Source organism: Paroedura picta, chromosome 14 (assembly GCF_049243985.1).
Source record: "Paroedura picta isolate Pp20150507F chromosome 14, Ppicta_v3.0, whole genome shotgun sequence".
Taxonomy (NCBI): domain Eukaryota; kingdom Metazoa; phylum Chordata; class Lepidosauria; order Squamata; family Gekkonidae; genus Paroedura; species Paroedura picta.
This window is the reverse complement of record NC_135382.1, coordinates 34,525,523-34,545,502: the sequence shown is the minus strand read 5'-3', so window position 1 is coordinate 34,545,502 and position 19,980 is coordinate 34,525,523. Positions and strand designations below refer to the sequence as shown.

At 47.2% G+C, this 19,980-nt stretch overlaps 1 protein-coding gene across 1 annotated transcript in view; it reads right to left on the bottom strand.

The window, feature by feature from the left end:
- The window catches only part of LOC143823488 (uncharacterized), a 41,683-nt gene that overhangs the window by 11,677 nt on the left and 10,026 nt on the right, over positions 1–19,980 (bottom strand). The window contains exons 3-4 of the mRNA XM_077309861.1: positions 4,499–4,587; positions 3,386–3,822 (exon numbers count right to left, since the gene is read on the bottom strand). Coding sequence (XP_077165976.1) covers positions 3,723–3,822; positions 4,499–4,587 — 189 coding nt within the window. The 3' untranslated portion in view covers positions 3,386–3,722. The remainder of the gene's footprint in view (positions 1–3,385; positions 3,823–4,498; positions 4,588–19,980) is intronic.

The window sequence follows — 19,980 nt, the reverse complement described above, 5'->3', positions numbered from 1 at the left end:
GGACACCCCGAAACATCCTTCAGGTTTCGAGTGACCCCAGAAGTGGCGCAATCATGCAGAATAGGGTTGGGAAGCAGAGCTGTGGACACGCCCACCCAGGGCACCTCCCTTTTCCACCCCCTCCAGGCCCATCATTACGCATTTTTGGAAGGGTCGGTGCGTCGACATGACCATATCACCTGATAAATGTGTAACAAATTTCAAAGGTATATATGAAAATTAACTAACTCCCACCCATTCAGAAAGGCCTTCCAGGGACGTCAAGAAATGGTTTAGCCTGAAGTCAACAGCAGTGACAGTACTGCCCATGATAGTCCAAGGGTCTATCTCACTAAAAGACAGCTTCCTATGTGTGTGATGGTCTCACTTAAACCTAGAGTAAGTCTTTTACATTAGGTGGCCGTCTTGAGCGGGTTCTCAATCAAAGCCAGCCTGAACTCTCCCTAAAAGCTCAAATGATGAAACCGAGGCTATTGCATTGGGTCGCATAATGAGATGATAAAAGTCTCTGGAAAAGAACGTAATGTCAGGAGAATTTGCAGGCAGCAGGGAAAGAGGAAGACCCAGAAGGAGATGGATAGACCCCATTAAGGAAGCCATGGCCTCCAGGATGCAGTACCTGAGCAAGGATGTTAACAATTAGGTCATTAATGGAGGTCAATAATTTGTAGGGTCACCACATCAGAAGCCACTTCACATGCAGATACACTGGGTCACCAATTCTGGCTTGAGAACAGGGTTGCTGGCACACATCTGCAATCCCCGGGAGACTTGGGAGGGCGTGGAAGAAAAGACGTGTTTGTAGGTTATCACTTCTAGCTAAAACCCGGGCCTAGGATTTTGCCAATCTTCATGGTAAAATCGGAGTTACCAGCCTCCAAGTGGAGCTTGGGGTTCTCCCAGAATCTAAACTGATCTCCAGAGGTCAGGAGTCAGTCCCCCTAGAGCACGTGGGCGTTTCAGAGGTCCGGCACGAGGGTGTCACATCCCCCCCCGAGCTCCCTGCTCTCTCCAAGCTCTACATCCCCCCCCCCCGGCTCTGCCCCCGATCTCTATGAACTTCCCAGACTCGAGTAGAAATGGTAGGCTGAGCTGAAAACTGAAAAACTGAGCTGAAAACTGTGTTGACATGTAAACTTCTCCCACCATTCCCCACCCCAGTAGAGATTGCCCGCCCCCCTCCCTCTGACCTGAGGCCAAACATGTATTAGTTAAAGGCACTCAGAGCCATTTATATGAAATATAAATGACTTTTAAAACCCCATTTCCCTTAAAATATGTCTTAAAAATGCTACACCAGACCATAGAACATCTGAGATCAATGGAAAACAGTGCAAAATAGCTTTGTTTTCAGGCGGGGGAAAGTGCCGTCTGGCCACATAGCTGACTCATGGTGATCTCTTGGGGTTTCTGAGACAAGAGACTTCAGAGTCTTGTGACCCTGGAGTTCCTTGGTGGTCTCCCATGCAAATACTAATCCTACTTGCCTTCTGATATCTAATGAGATCAGGTTAGCCTAGCTATGGTGGCTTTCTTTTCTAGCCTACCAGAAATGTTGATGTCGTGAACTTAGGCAGATGGTGAGTAGGTGGGGAGAAGGGACCGTGTCCATGATTGGCTCTTGTGGCCCTTCCTTGCATGCCCGGGGAAATGCCGATGGCCACTTTGGGGTCAGGAGCCGAATTTCCTCCATGCCAGACTGGCCAGGGATTCTGTGTTTTTTGGGGAGGGAGGGCATCACCTGGGCACGGAATTGGGGTCACTATGGGTGGGGGTGATACTGGAGGGAGGTTAATGAGATAGTGACTGTTTTTCTGACCTCAACCATGGTGGAAGTGCTCTATTTTACAGGCCCTGCGGAACTCAGTGAGTGAGCTCCGACAGGGCCCTGGTGTTTTCTGGGAGCTCATTCCACCAGGCTGAGAAGGCCCTGGTTCTGGGCCAGGCCAGATGAAATGCTTTGGGGTTGGGGACTGCTTGTCTGTTGGTATTTGCTGAGTGCTGCGGCTCCTCTGGAGACATATTCAAAGAGGTGGTCCCACAGGGACGTATAGCCTTAAAGGTTAAAGCCAACACCTTAAACTTAACCTAGGGCAGCTTCCAGAGGAATTTAGAACTCCGAGAAACCTGTTCCAGCTTGTATTAACCCAAGCAAATTCGACTGTACTGCTATTCATTTGGCCTTCTCCGCGCTGTCTTGTTATGTGCCTCCTCTACATTTTGTTTTTGCCTTTCCAAGACAAGAGATGCTCAGAGGTGGCTTTGCCATTGCCTGCCTCTGTCTAGCAGCCCTGGATTTCCAATGGTGGTCTCCAATCCAGGGCTGACCAGGACTGACTCTGCTAAGCTTCTGAGATCAGACAAGGCTGGCTAGCCTGAGCTACCCAGCTCTGAAAATCAAAACTGAGATTCCTGTTTTGCTTTGTGCCTGACTGGAACTTATCAGCACTTGCGCATAGACAGTTTACGGCCCAGCAAGGCTCCTGTCAGTGAATTCTTGATGTTCAGGTATAAGTCTTTCAAGCAGCCAATTTGGTCTATTGGTTTCTTGAAAGGTGATAATTTGTCTGAGTCACCCAGCAGTGACAAATGACATCTCAGCACAGCTTTCCTTAACCTTTCGCATGGAGGTATCTGAAAGCTTGCTGGATTTTATTATATCAGGAGGAAGAAGCTCGTTTTGCCATTGTACGGGACACAAGGTTCAACTTTCCGGTTTGCGGTGCTGGGAACACGGCAAGCCATTCAAGGCTCTCCAGAAGAGACTTGGACAGATGGAGATCGGTTTAGGATTGCACGCCAAATGTGAGGGGAGGGAGCTATGGTATCAAAGAAATTTCAATCGTAGGTCAACTTGCCAGCTGCAAAGAGAGTCCTGGATTGCTCCCAGAATTACAACTGACCTGCAGGCAATAGAAATCAGTTCCCCTAGAGCAGGGGTGGCCAAACTGGGGCTCTCCAAGTGACCATGGACTACAATTCCCATGAAGAAGAAGAAGAAGAAGAAGAAGAAGAAGAAGAAGAAGAAGAAGAAGAAGAAGAAGAAGAAGAAGAAGAAGAAGAAGAAGAAGAAGAAGAAGAGTTGGTTCTTATAGGCCGCTTTTCTCTACCCGACCCCAACCCCCTCTCTGAATTTTAGGACTGAGTGAAGATTGGAACTCAGGTCTCCCTGGTGTTCATCTGACACGCTCAGGGGGGGAGGGGGCATCGCCTGCCTCTGCACCCACCGCACAACACCGGCTTTCCAGGGCTACTGTAGCACTACCTGGTTGGACCTCTGCAAGACAGCAGGACACAATAAACTGTATTTTTAGGACGCTGAAAGGGAGGAGAAAAGTGGATCGTCAGCCATCGCAAGGAGGAGCGGGTACACGACGCGACATACCTTAAAGACATGGAGACGATCAAAGGTCAAAGGCATTTTGTTTCGGTTGTCTCCGTGGGGGGCCGACGGAGCCCCGTTCAAAAGGTAACCTGGACTTGTTCCTGAGAAAAGGCAGATGGGGACCCAACCTGGAGTTTCCGTCAGTGAGACTTGACCTTTGCTGCAGGATTGAAAAGCGTTTGGTGAGAGGTTGGGGGAGGCGGAAGCAGTGATCGTATGCCAGGGATGCTGCTCAGGAGGAGGAAGTGGTTATTCCCTTCGGGCTGAGAACCTCAGGAGCCATGCATCAGGTTACAAGATGTCAGGCATTGTCGCGGAGAGATTCCTGGCTCAGGGCTCATTCAGAGGACCTCACGGCGGCAGGTTGAAATCTCCAGAGCAACAGCAGGCCCACATATTGGACAGTTTCTTCTTTGCCTTCCTCCTCGAGGTAACTGCTGCATGAGACATTTTAGGTTCTTCATTGACTACATTTGTATCCCGCCTTCCTTCCCACCGGGGACCCAAACCAGCTTACACTGTTCTCCTTTCCTCCATGCTCTCCTCACAGCTGTTGAGAGATACACGATCTGGAGCGTGCATGATTTAATAGCACAAAAAGAATATCCTACAGGGGCATCGGTATTTAGGTACACTTCCTGCCTGTTTCCCTCCAGATAACATTAGTCAGTTATACGGTTAGGACTCTTTCTCGGTGCAATTTGAACTCGGCACTTCCCAGTCTCACACATCTGTAACTGCTAGACAACATCAGACCTCTCTTGCTCTTTCTGTGCTAGGGTTGACAACCTCTAGGTAGCACTTGGAGTTCTCCTGAAATTGTAATTGGTCTCCAGACTACAGAGATAACTTCCCCTGTCCAAAGAGCTCCCCTATGACATCACATCCCCTGTCCAAAGAGCTCCCCTATGACATCACATCCCCTCCCAAACTCCGCCCCTCCTGAGACACCTCCAGGAATTCCACAGGGTAGTGTTATCGACACTGATGATAACCTATGAAAACATGGGATCTAGACAGTATTCCCACCGAAAGTTGGCTTGTATACCAGTCCCTTATTTTGTTAACACTCCCTCAATCTGACAACTGAAAAAGACGAATGTCATTTTTGACCTTTCTTTTTTTACTGCTTCTTCACTTTCCGAATTTGGACTCGGTCGTAGCTGCGGCCCAGGGCTGAACTTTAGCAATGCTTCCCACATCTTTTGACAAAGAAAAAAAACAAAAAGACAAAGTATTACAGACAATTAAAAACTTTAAACAACCAACAGATACCATTCTGCTGCTGTTGAAGCTATCGATTAAATGTTAGCAATTAAAAATGGAGGACATTTCCGGGTTGTTTTCATAGAGTCGGGCTGAATAATCAGACATTAGGTCTCCAGGTCCCTTCATGATTTATGGTGATGGAATACAAGCGGGTTCAGGGCAGATTCACTCAGCATGCCTAGAGAATGCTTTCTGGATGACTTTTATTTAATATTGGAGGGTCAAGTCCTCCTCAGTTTGCTACTGGGGGAATCTTGACTCTTTTTTGTGTGTTTTGTTTTTTGCATGCAAAGGATGCACAATTTTCTAAGATAATAGGTCATAACTCAGAATCCTATTTATGTCTTTGAGGTCTATCAATTGCCTGACTCTCCCATCATTACCTGGGATAATTGATCAGTGAGGACAAACTCTGCGGTTTGTGGAGGTTCTGGCTCTCATTGCTACAGTTTTGTGATTTATGAGTGAGGACCATGGCTCAGTGGTAGAATGTCTGCTTTGCATACAGAAGGTCCCTGGTTCAATCCCCAGCATGGTGCAGTGGTTAAGTGGCTTCTAATCTGGCAAGCCAGGTTTGATTCCTCACTCCTCCACATACAGCCAGCTAGGTGACTTTGGGCTCGTCACAGTCCTGATAGTGCTGTTCTGACCGAGCAATCCTGTCAGAGCTCTCTCAGTCTCACCTCCTTCACAGGGTGTCTGTTGTGGGGAAAGAATTGATCCCGGCTTGTCAGATTAGAAGCTGCCGCTTTGAACTGGTACACCACATTTTACCTGTTTCCCCCCCTGAAATCACGCTATCCATTTTGTTTCCTTTTTTTATGAATTTGGAGTCAGGTTCGAATAAGTGTCAGTTTGATCAAAGTGAACGTCAAAGAGACCTGGGCAGTTAGAGAAGTTTTGTGAAATTTCAGAATTTCACTCTATAGAAGCTCGGAGACAGGCAGTGTCTCCCAAAACCTTCCTACCATTCTACGTGGAGTCCAACATAAAACACCCACAGAGTCTGAAGTTAGAATAGGGTGCATTGATTTCTCTACAGAAAAATCAAAGAGAAATGAAAGAGAAATCTCTCTTTCAAAAGAGAAAATAAGGGGAATCAAGGGCTATATATTTTTTTAAGTGAATTTTGGAGGAGGGGGAAATTTCCCTTCCCAAAACAATGTCAGCTTGCAAGACTGCCAATTTCCAGCACCTGGTTCTTTCTTAAGTGTAACAAATGAGTCATTCAAGGAACCCTCCCCTTTTAACAATGTCCTCAGGACAAAGAAAAAGAGCATTTGAATGTATTGACATGTTGGAAGGAGAAGACTCCAGGAAAGGATCTTGGAGTCTGTTCATGTAATTTGCAAGCTAACATTGAGGGAGGAATATTAAAATGTCGGTGATGGAATTCGAGCAGCAAACATTTTGACAGGTGTCAGCATCTTTCTCTGCCTCCAATTTGGAGTGTCTTCCTTTAAAAAAAAATTGATCTGATGATTCCATTTCATCAGTGCTCAGCGTTACTAAGCAGGTGTCCCTTACCTCTCTCACCGTTCCATGTATGTCCCTCCCAAAACTACACACTCATTGGAAGAGGATAGAAGGAGTGCACTGCCGGGTTTGATTCCGTGCTCTCCCACATGCAACCAGCTGGGTGACCTTGGGCTCGCCACGGCACTGATAAAGCTGTTCTGACCAAGTAGTTATCTCAGGGCTCTCTCTGCCTTACCCACCTTCCTCACAGGGTGTCTGTTGTGGGGAGAGGAAAGGGAAGGTGAATGTAAGCCACTTGGAGACTTCTTCAGATAAAAGCGGCATATAGGAACTTCTTCTTCTTCTTCTTCTTCCTTCTTCTTCTTCTCTGTATGATCATCCTAGTTTCTCTTTTCAAGCCACTTTTTCTCCAGCCTCACAGAAGAAACTTCTGCCAGGGGGTTTTGTGGCACAAGGGAGTCACTCTGGCACTCCTGACTGCAGGGCACATCAGGGTCCGGAAGTTTATTGTTTGGACAGGCTAAAAATAACTGCTCTTGTAATATGACAACTCGACAAAGCTGGTGGAATTCAGTCAGGCAGTTTAGACGTGGGGGGTAGTGGGGGGGGGGGAGGTTGGCTTGATGTAGAGATGGAGGAGGGACCCTCTGTGTAAGACCAGAGGACAGATGTCAGCTCGGAAAGAAAAGGCAATCCAATCATTACAAATTATGGCTCTCGAATGAACGAGGATCCATCAAGATGTGACGGAAAGAATTCCACCTTCAGCACTGTCATTTCTGCAAAAGGAGCACTCATCTGTTGACCTCTTCCTGGCTGTCTCTAGGAGGGGCAATGCTTCCTCCAAGCCCTGCCGAAGAACACACGCCACGCTCATTTTCCTCGAGATCTTCTCTATTATTTCATCATTAACAAATGCAAACATTTTACCCACTCCCGATCGATTCCTTTGTGTGCAGGAGAAAGGGCAAGCTGCACAATGAAACTCACTCACACCAGCTGCCCACCTGTGCCTTCAAGACTGAGAGAGAGAAATGAGGGCGACCACCTGCCCCCTTAATCCCCGTCCGTCTTGGCTGCTCAAAGGCAGTGGCCAGTGAGTAGGTCACCTAGGTCCTAAGGGGCATTATTAATCTCTCCCTATCTACTGAGGAGTTATTTGAGCAAAAAAGCCATTGCTGGATCCGTCTCCTTATGGATGGCCACCTGGACTCCTCCCCCCTGGAACCATTTGCCTGATATTTGGAAGCCATGGCTGGATGGCTCGAGCAGAGTCATTGAAACTCAATCCTTCCAAAGACAGAGGTCCTAGGGTTGGGAAGGAAGAGGGCAGGACAGAGGTGGTCATATCACCCGATAAATGTTGAACAAACCTATTTAGGAAAGCCTTCCAGGGCCATCAAGAAACCCCAGGGTTTCATGAAATCCTGGTTGAGAAACCCTGGTGTTGACAAAGGGTAATATGCAAAGGCACAATCATTCATGACCTGAGGGATCTACAACAAATCCTTTTAGAAGTAAAGCATCCACCTGATGGTCATGAAACAGGTGAACAAACCAGACTGGTACCGAGAGAAAACCTGTTGCAAGACAGGCCCAAAAGTGACCATAAAATAACCCCATTAGGGGTCTCCTACTGCTCTAAACTCTAAACGGTTCAACGCATCACCTGTGACTTACAACATCTACTGGATAATGACAGTTTTCTTTCACAAATACTGGGAGGCAAACCTTTTCTTGGGCACAGACAAGGTCCCCCATCTCAAACAACTCCTCACCCACAATAATGCAACATCTAATTTCAATGCAGACACAAACCCAGATAAACTTTGCTTCCGCATGCACAATAGCACAATCACTGGACATAACGGCAACTACACAAACTTATTTACCTGTTCATCTTCTGACACTGTATATGCCATTAAATGCCAACAATGCCCTTTGGTTCTCTACAGAGGGCAAACAGGTCAAACCTCACACCAAAGGATAAATGGACACAAATCTGATGTTACGAGTCACAAGACTGAGAAATCTGTTGGAGAATACTTCATCCTTCTGGGACATTCAGTGGGTGACCTCAAAGGAACCGTTTTATCGCAAAGGAAGTTCAGGGATAGACTGGAAAGGGAAATTGTTATTACTCACTCAGAACAATGGAATCTCCAGGATTTAACAGGGATATTGGTTTCTTATCTCATTACATATGCTAACCTCATTCAGCCCTTATATCTGTATTCTCACCAATTCTCCAAAAGGGCTCTATGTTCTCTTTATTTTATTCCTTATTTGGAATAATAGATTCGAATAGTAGATTGTAATGTGAAATGATGAATAATAGAATGTAATGTAATTTGCAGTGGCAGGTTGGAATGGATTTCTCTGGTCTGGGAACAGAGAAGCTGCAAAAGCACATTAAAAGGGCATTATCCAACTTGTGCGGAAAGCTGAAAAGTCTCCCAAATGTTAACAATGCCCCATTTTTTTTTTGCCACTCAGCGAAAAGTCAAAGGCATCTGTGATCCATGGCCCAGTGAAGTGCTTTAGCCTGATAAATCTGGAGAACTGTAGAGAATCATAGAATAGATAGAATCATAGAATGATAGGGTTGGAAGGGACCTCCTGGGTCATCTAGTCCAACCCCCTGCACCATGCAGGACACCCAGAACTCTATCGCCGACACTGTAACCTGCCACCCCCTTGAACCTTCACAGAATCAGCTTCTCCATCAGATGGCTCTCCAGACTCTGTTTAAAAATCTCCAAAGATGGGGAACCCACCAGCTCCCAAAAAAGCCTGTTCCACTCAGAAACCGCTTTGACTGTCAGGAACTTCTTCCGGATGTTTAGATGGAATTTCTTTTGAATTAATTTCATCCCATTGGATCTGGTCTGTCCCTCCAGGGGAGTTCTGATCTATGTGTGCCTAATTCCTGTTCCGATTTCTTCTTCCCCATCTCACAACGGATGTACCTTGATCTTGTTGTTCTCTTCTTCTTCTTTTTTTTACCTCCAAGTTCATTTTCGCTTCCAGCCAGCTTTATGGGCGCTGAAGATTGTTAACTTCTGTGGCAGCTCTTTCCTCTTGCCAAAATTATTACAACTTTTAATACACTGCATTTGGAAGGCAGATTTCCCCTGGTTAAACGCTTTGGAATTCATGTCCTTTTTAATTGCCTGGAATTCATGACATTAGTGTGAAAAAGCAATAAACATATACAATCATAAAAACACATTTAGACACCCCAAGCAAAATCAATGGCATATTATTTTTCTTTATTATTCCTAGCGGGGCCCAGATTGGTCTTCCTACTTGGGTATTTATTTATACCGGAGAACTACAAGAACACAAATGCTCCACTTGGGAACATGGTAATGCCTGGATCGGGTAAGGGGGAGGGGGGAAAACACCATACTGGCTCATCTTCTCTTTTGCAATAAAACATAATAGAGTTGAGCTATAAAGCGCGCAACACAAAAGGACAAAGTTGGAGGTCAAGTATAGCCGGCAGAACGGACGGGGCAGAGAGATTCTCCACGAAGGGATTGGCTTGCATCATAAGACATCCTCACCCGGGTCAAACACGGACGAATAATCAATCATCGTCCGGCGGCTTGATTTCGTTTACATTCAGCAAGGAGGCTGCCAAGGAGTTGTCAGGCCTTTGGAGGGAGTCTGAAAAATTAACGATGGAAACATTTCCCCCTCCCCTGCCCCATCCCTTTCCTTTTTGTTTGCCTCCCTCCGTATACGTTGCAGCTGATTAACAAAGAGAACCGCCTGTGTAGATGACAGAAGCACAGCGGGCAACGCTTCTCGCTGAGACCGGCTCACAGCTTTGGACCAAAACAGTCGCCGACATGGGAAAATACCCACTTTTATCTAAAGATGGCCAAGTGGGGGAGAGGAGGGTGGGGGGGGGAGAGGCTAGGCTTGGGGCTGAGTCCGGCGAGCAGCGCGCAGCGGATCCCGGACAAAAGGAAACGTCAATCCAAATAAGTCGAGAGGGGAGCAGCGGGGCGACCCCGCAACTTGCCCGCAGGCTGTCGTGAACTCGCCTCCGAGCTGAATGAAAGGCAGCTCTCCTGATGGGCATTGTCTGGGAGCGGATTATTGACTCGTGCATGAGGGATGTCAGGCGGCTGCAGAGCACATGACGGCTGGGACAGGATTAACCCTTATGCCAAGCGTGCGCCGGTCCAGCCCGGAGAGTGAATACGCTTCCCCTTGTCTGAAGCCCTCTTCCCAATTGGTCTTGGACTCCTACTTAATTACTCCAAATAAACAGTTTGCGATCGCTTACCCGTCTTCTCCTCACAACAGGCACCCTGTGAGGTAGGTGGGGCTGAGAGAGCTCAGAGAGAACTGTGACTGACTCAAGGTCACACAGCAGGCCTCGTGTGTCTTGAAGCAGCTTACAGTCGCCTTCCCTTCCTCTCCCCACAACAGACACCCTTTGAGGTCGGTGGGGCTGAGAGAGCTCAGAGAGAACTGTGAGTAGCCCAAGGTCCCCCAGATGGTTGCATGTGGAGGTTTGGGGAATCAAACCCGGTTCTCCAGATTAGAGGATGTTGCTCTTTGCCACAACGCCACACTGCCTCTCTGCATTCTCACAATGGACCACGTCCTGGGTAGTGAGGAATGACGGTTCCTTAGCTCAGCATACAAAACAAACTTTTCCAGGAAAAAGAAAACAATGAGCGGAATTTTCACATCATTACATTAGGAGGAATGCAATAAGGTTTTGGACGTTTCCTGACCTACCATATGTTCCCTTACCTTCTCACAACATTCCAGGAAAGAAAGGGCCATGCACAAAGCATTTTCTCAAACATTAATATCCAAAGCTAAGGAATCAAGAGCAGTGGGAAAACTACATTTCCCATGGTTGTCTTCTGAGATACTTCCAATACACCAGAGATGAAGCAGGGAAGGAAGTCACCTGGCTAGACTGTGATCCAAAGAATCGCCTTGTATGCTAAGGCCAAGATATTCACTGGCCATCCCAAGGAGGAAACACTTTTACAGGCAGAGGGAGTGCCGTCACTTTGTTCAGTTTTCAAGGCAAGAGAGGAACAGAGGTGGTTTGCCATGATCTTGACTCTTCATAGCAACCCTGGACTTCCTTGGTGGTCTCCCATCCAAGGACTATCTAACAGTGATTCTGCTTAGCTTATGAGAGCTAATGATGTTAGGCTAGCCTATGCCAACCCAGGTCAGAGCAAATAGTTACATACCAGGGCCCATTCTGCACAAGTTGGATAATGCAATTCCAGTGTGCTTTTGCAGCTGGATTCTCCTGTGCAAAAGAGGAAAATCTACTTCTAAAGTGCATCGAGAGTGCATTACCCAAAGTGCATTGAAAGTGCATTATCCAATATGTGCAGAATGGGCCCTAGTCAGATTAACACTTTTGTGTTAGATACTTGCCACTTTTCATTAGTGATCAAATTCTGTAAGAAGAAGAACGATAATTAGGAGCTGGAGATGCATGGCCATGGGTCTCATAAAAAGTCCAAGAGGTTCCATTTGAACCCCAAAAAGAAATGCAAGATCAATGTGCAAAATAGCTCCATCCTTATAGCTGAACAAGGCCATTTTCTTTTCCAGAGAAATGTGACTTCCAGCAGACCATAATATCATACTGATTAACATTTGGTAGGCTCACCAGGAATGAGCCTCTTGTGGCGCAGAGTGGTAAGGCAGCAATATGCTGTCTGGAGCTGTCTGCCCATAAGGTTGGGAGTTCGATCCCAGCAGCCGGCTCAAGGTTGACTCAGCCTTCCATCCTTCCGAGGTCGGTAAAATGAGTACCCAGCTTGCTGGGGGGTAAACGGTAATGACTGGGGAAGGCACTGGCAAACCACCCCATATTGAGTCTGCCATGAAAACGCTAGAGGGCGTCACCCCAAGCGTCAGACATGACTCGGTGCTTGCACAGGGGATACCTTTACCTTTACCTTTAGGCTCACCAGGGAATAGATAAACCTCGTTCAGGTGGCCTGTTGTTGGCCATAAAAGAAACAGAAGATATCCTTGAAAGCTGGGATGGGATGGGACAGGTACGCACCACATTGGTGGCTATTTCACCCCAGCGAGTCATCCTTGACGTTGTTGGTGAACATGCATACGTGAAGACAGATTCAAGCTGGTTGCGGTGAAACAGCCGGACAAAGCTGTGGTCCAGCGACACCTTTAAGACCAACAACACTGCATTCAAGATATAAGCTTTCATGTGGATGAACACAAAAGCCTATACCTTGGATAAGACTTTGTTGATCTTAAATGTGCCCCAGGACTCGTGCTTCATTACACATACGTGAACAAATTCGAAGGACTTTCTTCTTTGCAAAGAGACAAAAATAATTCCACTCGCTTAGGTTTTATCGTGAAGAGATGGTTGCGCTAACAATGCTTTCTCCGGGTCTTCAAAGCTCGGGAAGCACAATCTGCTGCCCATACAGCATGCTGAGATCAATTTATGCATCTTTTTAATCTCTCAAAGGCCAGCGCACCGCCCTCAAGCGCATTCTTTTTTTAGCGTCTCTTTATTTCCCCTAACTCACACAAGCAAGTACAAATAATTTCTCCGGCGCTTTCTGATAACAGAACATTAAAAAAAAAAAAAAACCCCTCAACAAAAACCACCCCACAGCTAGTACAGTTTGCAACAGAATGAAAAACAAAACCCAGAAACTATCTTGAACCAATCTCTCCTAGAAAGTATGTTTGACGCGACCATTCTCCTTCAACTTTGCAATTCTTTACCGGGGGAGTAGGAAAAAAGATAATAGTCACATAACAAGCCTGAAATCTGCACAGCTCAACTGCTATTAGACCTCTCAAGAATGACTGGTGGGAAGGGAGGTGAAGCTTTCTAGTTTCCTCCTTGGCAGACGTTCTGCCATTATCGGTCCAGCCCTGAAAAATGGAGATGACCTCTGTGCTTTATGGAAATTGCTACCTTAAAGCTGATTTACTTGCCTATATTATTGGAGTGGCCAAGACTGGGGTGTAGTCTGCATGGGGCTTTTTACCCACTGCTTGAATAAATCCATCCCGTCTACACTGAATGCGATTTCCATTTTGATTTTAGGCGCTTTTAATTTTCCCTCAGCAACATGCATGATTGATCTGGAGTGACCCTACTTTTCCCCGCGATATCCCGGAGTGGATATAAGTCTCGATATTTGAAAAATCACCATCAGTAAGTGTGCAGATTTCTGCTTTTTGCAAATTAACTTCCTTTTCCGCGCCTCATAGCAAAGCAGTCTTCCCTGATTGGCCAGGCCGTCAGTTCAAAGACTTCCTGTTTCCCAGCTGCAAGGCTTGTGACTGTGCTCCAAAAGCTCTAACTTCTCTCAGCAGAGATTTGCCCCTCTTGAATAAGGGAATTTATTACACGACCAAACTGGTGTAGCCAGTTTGGTGTAGTGGTTAGGAGTGCGGACTTCTAATCTGGCAAGCCAGGTTCAATTCTGCACTCCCCCACATGCAGCCAGCTGGGTGACCTAGGGCTCGCCACGGCACTGATAAAACTGTTCTGACCGGGCAGTGATATCAGGGCTCTCTCAGCCTCACCCACCTCACAGGGTGTCTGTTGTGGGGAGAGGAAAGGGAAGGCGACTGTAAGCCGCTTTGAGATTCCTTCAGGTAGAGAAAAGCGGCATATAAGAACCAACTCTTCTTCTTCAAGTCTTAGGAGAAGAAAGACAGCCATAGTTACTTGTGGACAATTTGCATCCGCTTAGTTCAGCGTTCTATATCTGCGCTGCTTAACTTGAAAGGTTTTATAGACTCTCTTTCGTCCATTCACCGGTGACCTTGACAGACTCTCCCAGGTGGTCAGGAGACCGAGTGTTGTATGCATGGCAATACGGAGTACTAAAAAAACTCCACACACACACACACATACACACAAATGTCATCCCCTCCCCCACCCAGACGACCGCATATCAGAAAAAGCCACTTACCAGCGTAAAACTCACATGGAGAAATGCAAACATTTCGTAAGGACAAAAAGGGAAGAGCATTTTCAACCTATCGATTCCACTTCCTGGGCAGCTGAAGAGCGAGCAGAGAGACCAAGCAAAGCAGCTATTATGCCGGGGTACTTTGGGGATTTATTGATTAAGCACAGTAACATTAAACAAGCCAAATCGATAAAGGGGCTGATTATTCTTTGGGGCCCGTTCCTGCTCGTTGTGTCCAACGAGACCACAAGGGCAGGGGATGTGAAGTCATTGCGACAGATTAGCACAGGATGACCTGCAATCGGCCTTAATTATCCTAGACTCTCCTCCTTCCACCACATGGCAAAGCTGAAGTCATCTTGTGCAGGGTTAGAATCATAGAGTTGGAAGGAACCATCCAGGCCATCCAGTCCAACCCCCTGCTCAACGCAGGATCAGCCTCATGCAGCCTTTCTGGAAGTTGTTTTTTTATTCCCCACTTTTCACTGCCGGAAGCGGCTTACAATCGCCTTCCCTTCCGCTGCCCACGATAGACTGGCTGTGAGGGAGGTGAGGCTGAGAGAGACCTGACATTGCTCTGTGAGAACAGCTTCTAACCGTATAGAGCAAAACTGGCACAAGGCGAAAAAAGATTCCGGTGCCAAAATATTCCTCCCGAGGGAGAAACAAAATCGAAACAGGGGTATCCCCGAAGGAGTCCGTCAGCATTTGAAATGTGGTCATATCCTGAACTTTGGGTCTGTGCCTGCGAATCTCCATAAATGTGCCCCGTGCACAGGTCGAGGGGGAAACAGAGTCAGCTTTCCAGCAGAAGGAAGGCCGCTCCAGTCATTGCTCTGTGGCATTGGTTCCTACGGGGGCAAAGTCAGGCCGAAGATGGTATAGAATCCGTGATTCTCTGATATCAATTGCACACTTCTGCTCCAGCCCAGTCTCTCACTGGAGGGAAGTTCTAAGCAGGTAATGGGGGACCCTTCCTGTCTTGCAAATCATGAGGCTGTCTTGCTCCGAAGAAGAAGAAGAAGAGTTGGTTCTTATATGCCACTTTTCCCTACCCGAAGGAGGCTCAAAGCGGCTTCCAATCTCCTTCCCATTCCTCTCCCCACAACAGACACCCTGTGAGGGAAGTGAGGCTGAGAGAGCCCCAATATTACTGCTCGGTCAGAACAGCTTTATCAGTACTGTGTTGAGCCCAAGGTCACCCAGCTGGTTGCATGTGGAGGAGCGCAGAATCGAACCTGGCATGCCAGATTAGAAGTCCACACTCCTAGCCACTACACCAAACTGGCTCTCTAAGCAGGCTGTGGGTCACGCCGAAGGATTTTTGCAGGGGAAAGCAGATGAGCCTGCTGGTGACGGGTTCGCCCCGCGCTTCCTCGCTTTACGTGGGCTCAGCAGAAACCCAAATTACAGGTGTATGATTCAGCAAGTTCTGAGTCCTCCAAGTGAGCCTAACTAGCCCAAAGCCAAGACAAATGAATCCCCGGCACGAAAATGAGTCCTGCGTGAGAACATGATTCACCGGCTCTCAAGACTGCAGTCGCAGTAATTGGCACTTCGTGCGAAAAGAACCGAGGCATGCATGCACAGTCTTGGTGGGGATTTGCGAACGGCCATATTAGCGGTTTTCTCCGAGGGCCTGCTCTGTCAATTGCTCTAGCTTTTGAGGTTCGGAGGGGGCACAAGCCACCGAGATGCCCTCAGTGTAGGGTTGAAGTTACCCCCTAGTCACTGTTGGGGGGGATGGGGGAGGGTTGCCAGATCCTAAGCTGGGGAAAACCTGGAGATATGAGGATGGGGCCTTCATTGGTATATAATGCCATGGACTCTGCCCACCAAAGCATCTGTTTTATCCAGGAGAAATTTGGAGATGAGCTATAATTCTGGGACATCTGCAGATACCTCCTGGAGGCTGGCGTCTCTCCCTCCATTGGGACTCTGAGCTCATCTCTGCCTACTTGACTGACCTTGCCCTCTGTGCACCTGTCCGGGTCTTTTGGGGTCACAGCCCTCCTGGGACTCCCAGCTGGCAGCCCAGACTCCTCTCCCCCCCCCACACACACCCTGAAAGACAAAGCCCACCTCCCCGAAGGAGTGAAACGGGGGAAAGTACTGTTCCTCCTCACTCTTGTCCCTTTCCGCTTGTTGAACAAGGGTGAACAAGATGGCATCAACTGGAAAAGAGGAATGAATGAGTTGATGGAGTGCGCCCCCTGCTGGCGTCATGTTCCTTATTGTGGTGACCCCTGACACCAGCTCTAATTTGTATAAATTATTCCAGGTTCTATTCAATTTGGAGCGTGGTTGCTTTCAGGTTGAACAAGCAACACAGTCAGAATATGATAGGAGCTGTAGATAAACTCTTCATGTAGTGGTTAAGCTGCCAGCATGGTGTAGTGGTTAAGATTGGTGGTTTCTCATCTGGTGAGCTGGGTATGATTTCCCACTCCTCCGCATACAATCAGCTGGGTGACCTTGGGCTAGTCGCAGTCCTGATAGCGCTGTTCTCACAGAGCAGTCCAGTCAGAGCTCTCTCAGCCCCACCTCCCTCACAGGGTATTTGTTGTAGGGAGAGGAAGGGAAAGCGATTGTAAGCCGCTTTGAGACTCCTTCGGGCAGTGAAAAGCAGAGTATACAAATGGATGGTTACTTTGGACCTCGTATTATTGAAAATGTATTTTTCATTGCACACTAGCCATGGCACAACATTTAGGTCTGATGGTGTCAATCAATAACATCTGCAAACAAAATAAACCTCTCGAGTCCAGTGGCATCATTTTAAATACTTCCAAAATGAAAGCAAAACGGGTATGATGTCTCTCACAGCTTCTACCCTTTCGGAATGAAGCAGACTGAATCAATGAGGAATTTCATTCCCTCACTTGACACTACATTAAACAAAAGAGCTTTTGTTCATGTGTGGTTAGAATTCAGGCCACAAATGCCCAGGCGGGGGAAAACACTGTTCCTGATATAATTAAAACCTGATAGCCAATCCATACTGAAGCCCTGGACTCAGAAGTGAAACAGCCACATTATGAGGTTCTGCCAGCACTGGTGCTCCAGAAATCTCAGGGGCGCGACACCAAACAGCCAATTAAGGACGCTGGAAGTCGAAATGTGCGCAGATTTCGTGGATCTGCCATTCCAACGCGAAAATACCCAATTCGTGCCCTCGTCTTTTCCCCTCAAGCCAACGTCCCCTTCCACGAATGGTATGCATTTTAAGCATTGTTTTTGGCATACAAATGGCAAAAATTGCAAACAGCAGAAACCAAAATTAGCTAAATGAAAAGGGTAATAATATATAATAAAAAGATACAAAGAAAGATGCATGGGGACATCAGCACTCTGGGTGAAAAACATATATGCATATATGTGTAATTTGTATGTATACACACACACACACACATACTTATTAAATATTTTACTGATGTAAAGGATCATAGAATCATAGAGCTGGAAGGGACATCCTGGGTCATTTAGTCCAACCCCCTGCGCTATGCAGGGCACTCATAGCCCTCTCGCTCCTCCACTGTCTCCTGCCACCCCCCTTGAACCTTCACAGAATCAGCCTCTCTGTCAAATGGCTCTCCAGCCTCTGTTTAAAAATTCCCAAAGATGGAGAACCCACCACCTCCCGAGGAAGCCTGTTCCACTGAGAAACCACTCTAGCTGTCAGAAACGTCTGCTCTTGAATGTATGGCTATACGGTGCATGAACGGATACATACAGGATGGAGAGGACACTCCTCAGGGTCTTCCCTTATTTACATGCTCGATAATACAGTAATTAAATGTTGCCGACTTGATGAGCCCTTCCTTACAGACCTCAAGGCTAGTTCAGACGTAGCCATCAAAATGCCTTCTTTCCCTTTGCTCGCAAACGCACTGTACCAGTCGGAGTCAATGTCACCACAATCGGCTTACTCTACCGATGCTTGACTGACTCTCACATCCGCTGAAAGCACTGCGTAATTGCAGCTACGGGCATACACAACCGGACACATAGCCCGTAATGATTTCCTGAACAATCAGTAGGACGGCAGCCTTGCGCGAGAATGCTAGGGATGAAAACATCCAGCCCTGAACCTCCCGGAGAGGGGGAGAGATGGAGAGATGAGGGGGGTGCGGAAATAGACACACACAGATCTCTTTGTGTTGGGGAAACAACGTCTTTTGATTTAATTAGGGGAATGCGTGTATAATTAAATACGGTGTCGTTTTTCGGAGACTTTCCCATCACTCAAGATCACTAGGTGGGGAGAAAACCGATAGAAACCGCAAACAGAGAGGGTCCAGTGTGGAGACCATGGGGCGGGCCGTAGGTTGGTGCATTATTTATAAATCCATGCAAATCCATTAGGTATGCAGAGCTGACCCCTGGGGATTGGGACCATCATGTTACTTGGCGATGCTAGGGGGAAATTGCAAGAAGGCCGAGAGCTCACAAAACGGAACGGTTGAGTCTGGATAATGATTGTGTAAAGATGTCCCATGAAGATATCGTCTCATAGAATCATAGAGTCGGAAGGAACTTCCTGGGTCATCTAGTCCAACCCCTTGCACTATGCAGGACACTCACAACCATGTCACTCATCCACTGTAACCTGCCACCCCCTTGAACCTTCAGAGAATCAGCCTCTCTGTCAGATGGCTATCCACCCTCTGTTTTAAAATTTCCAAAGATGGAAAACCCACCACCTCCCAAGGAAGCCTGTTCCACTGAGGAACCGCTCTAACTGTCAGGAACTTCTTCCGGGTGTTTAGATGGAATTTCTTTTGAATTAATTTCATCCCATTGGTTCTGGTCCATCCCTCCGCCTCAGTTGTGAATTTGAGCAGAGTAGCTGGGTGTACTGTATGGACTCATCAACGTGGATTTAAACAGCTGGACACTATCAGAAGAGTTTGATCTTTGCAGGCCTGACTCTGTTTTGTCCCAGAGAGAGACGGAGATGAGAATTTTTGAAAGGTCCTGAATAGTCTCACCATTTGAATTTCCCTGGGAATAAGTCGCATTGAGTAGACTCAAACAGGATTCTGAGTAGACCTGCTTAAGATGGATGCCGCTGTTAGACAAAGAAGAACTGGGCTTTTTATAGCCTGTTTTTCACTGCCGTAGGAAACCCAAAGGGGCTTACAAACACCTTCCCCTTCCTTTCTCCACAAAAGACAACCCTGCAAGGTAGGTGAGGCTGAGAGAGCTCTGAGAGAATTGTGACCAGCCCAAGGTCACCCAGAAGACCTCATGTGTCTCAAAGGGGCTCACAACCACCTTCCCATCCTCTCCCCCCCTGTGAGGTAGGTGAGGCTGGGAGAACTCTAAGGGAACTGGGACTGGCCCAAGGTCATGCAGCAGACCTCATTTGTCCCAAAGGGGCTTACAAATCACCTTCCCTTCCTCTCCCCACAACAGACACCCTGTGAGGTTGAGAGAGCTTTGAGAGAACTGGGATGGGCCCAAGGTCACCGGCTGGCTGCCTTGAGATCCTGAGATACCTGAGATCCTGTATCAGATGCAAAAAGGCCTGTGGTTATTTAAAGTCCTATGAACAGCTTTAACTTGTTTTCAAGGGGGGGGGAATCTTATAAATTCCCCACCAGTGAGCTCATTAGTATAAATGATGGACCCTCACCTTGGATTTCGAGTCAGCGGTTTTCTTCCCCCCTCCTCAAAGTGAGCATTGGCTATTTTTCACTATAACACCGCACTGGAAGAATATTCATTTTATTGGCAGCCAAATGGGTCCTGGGGGGCTTTCGTGGGGAAAGACATTTCTGTGGAAGGGAAGAAAGGTTTTCGGCAAGGTTTAAAAATCCACTTTTGAATGTATTCATGACGAAATTGCATATTAACAGCACACATTGAAATAAT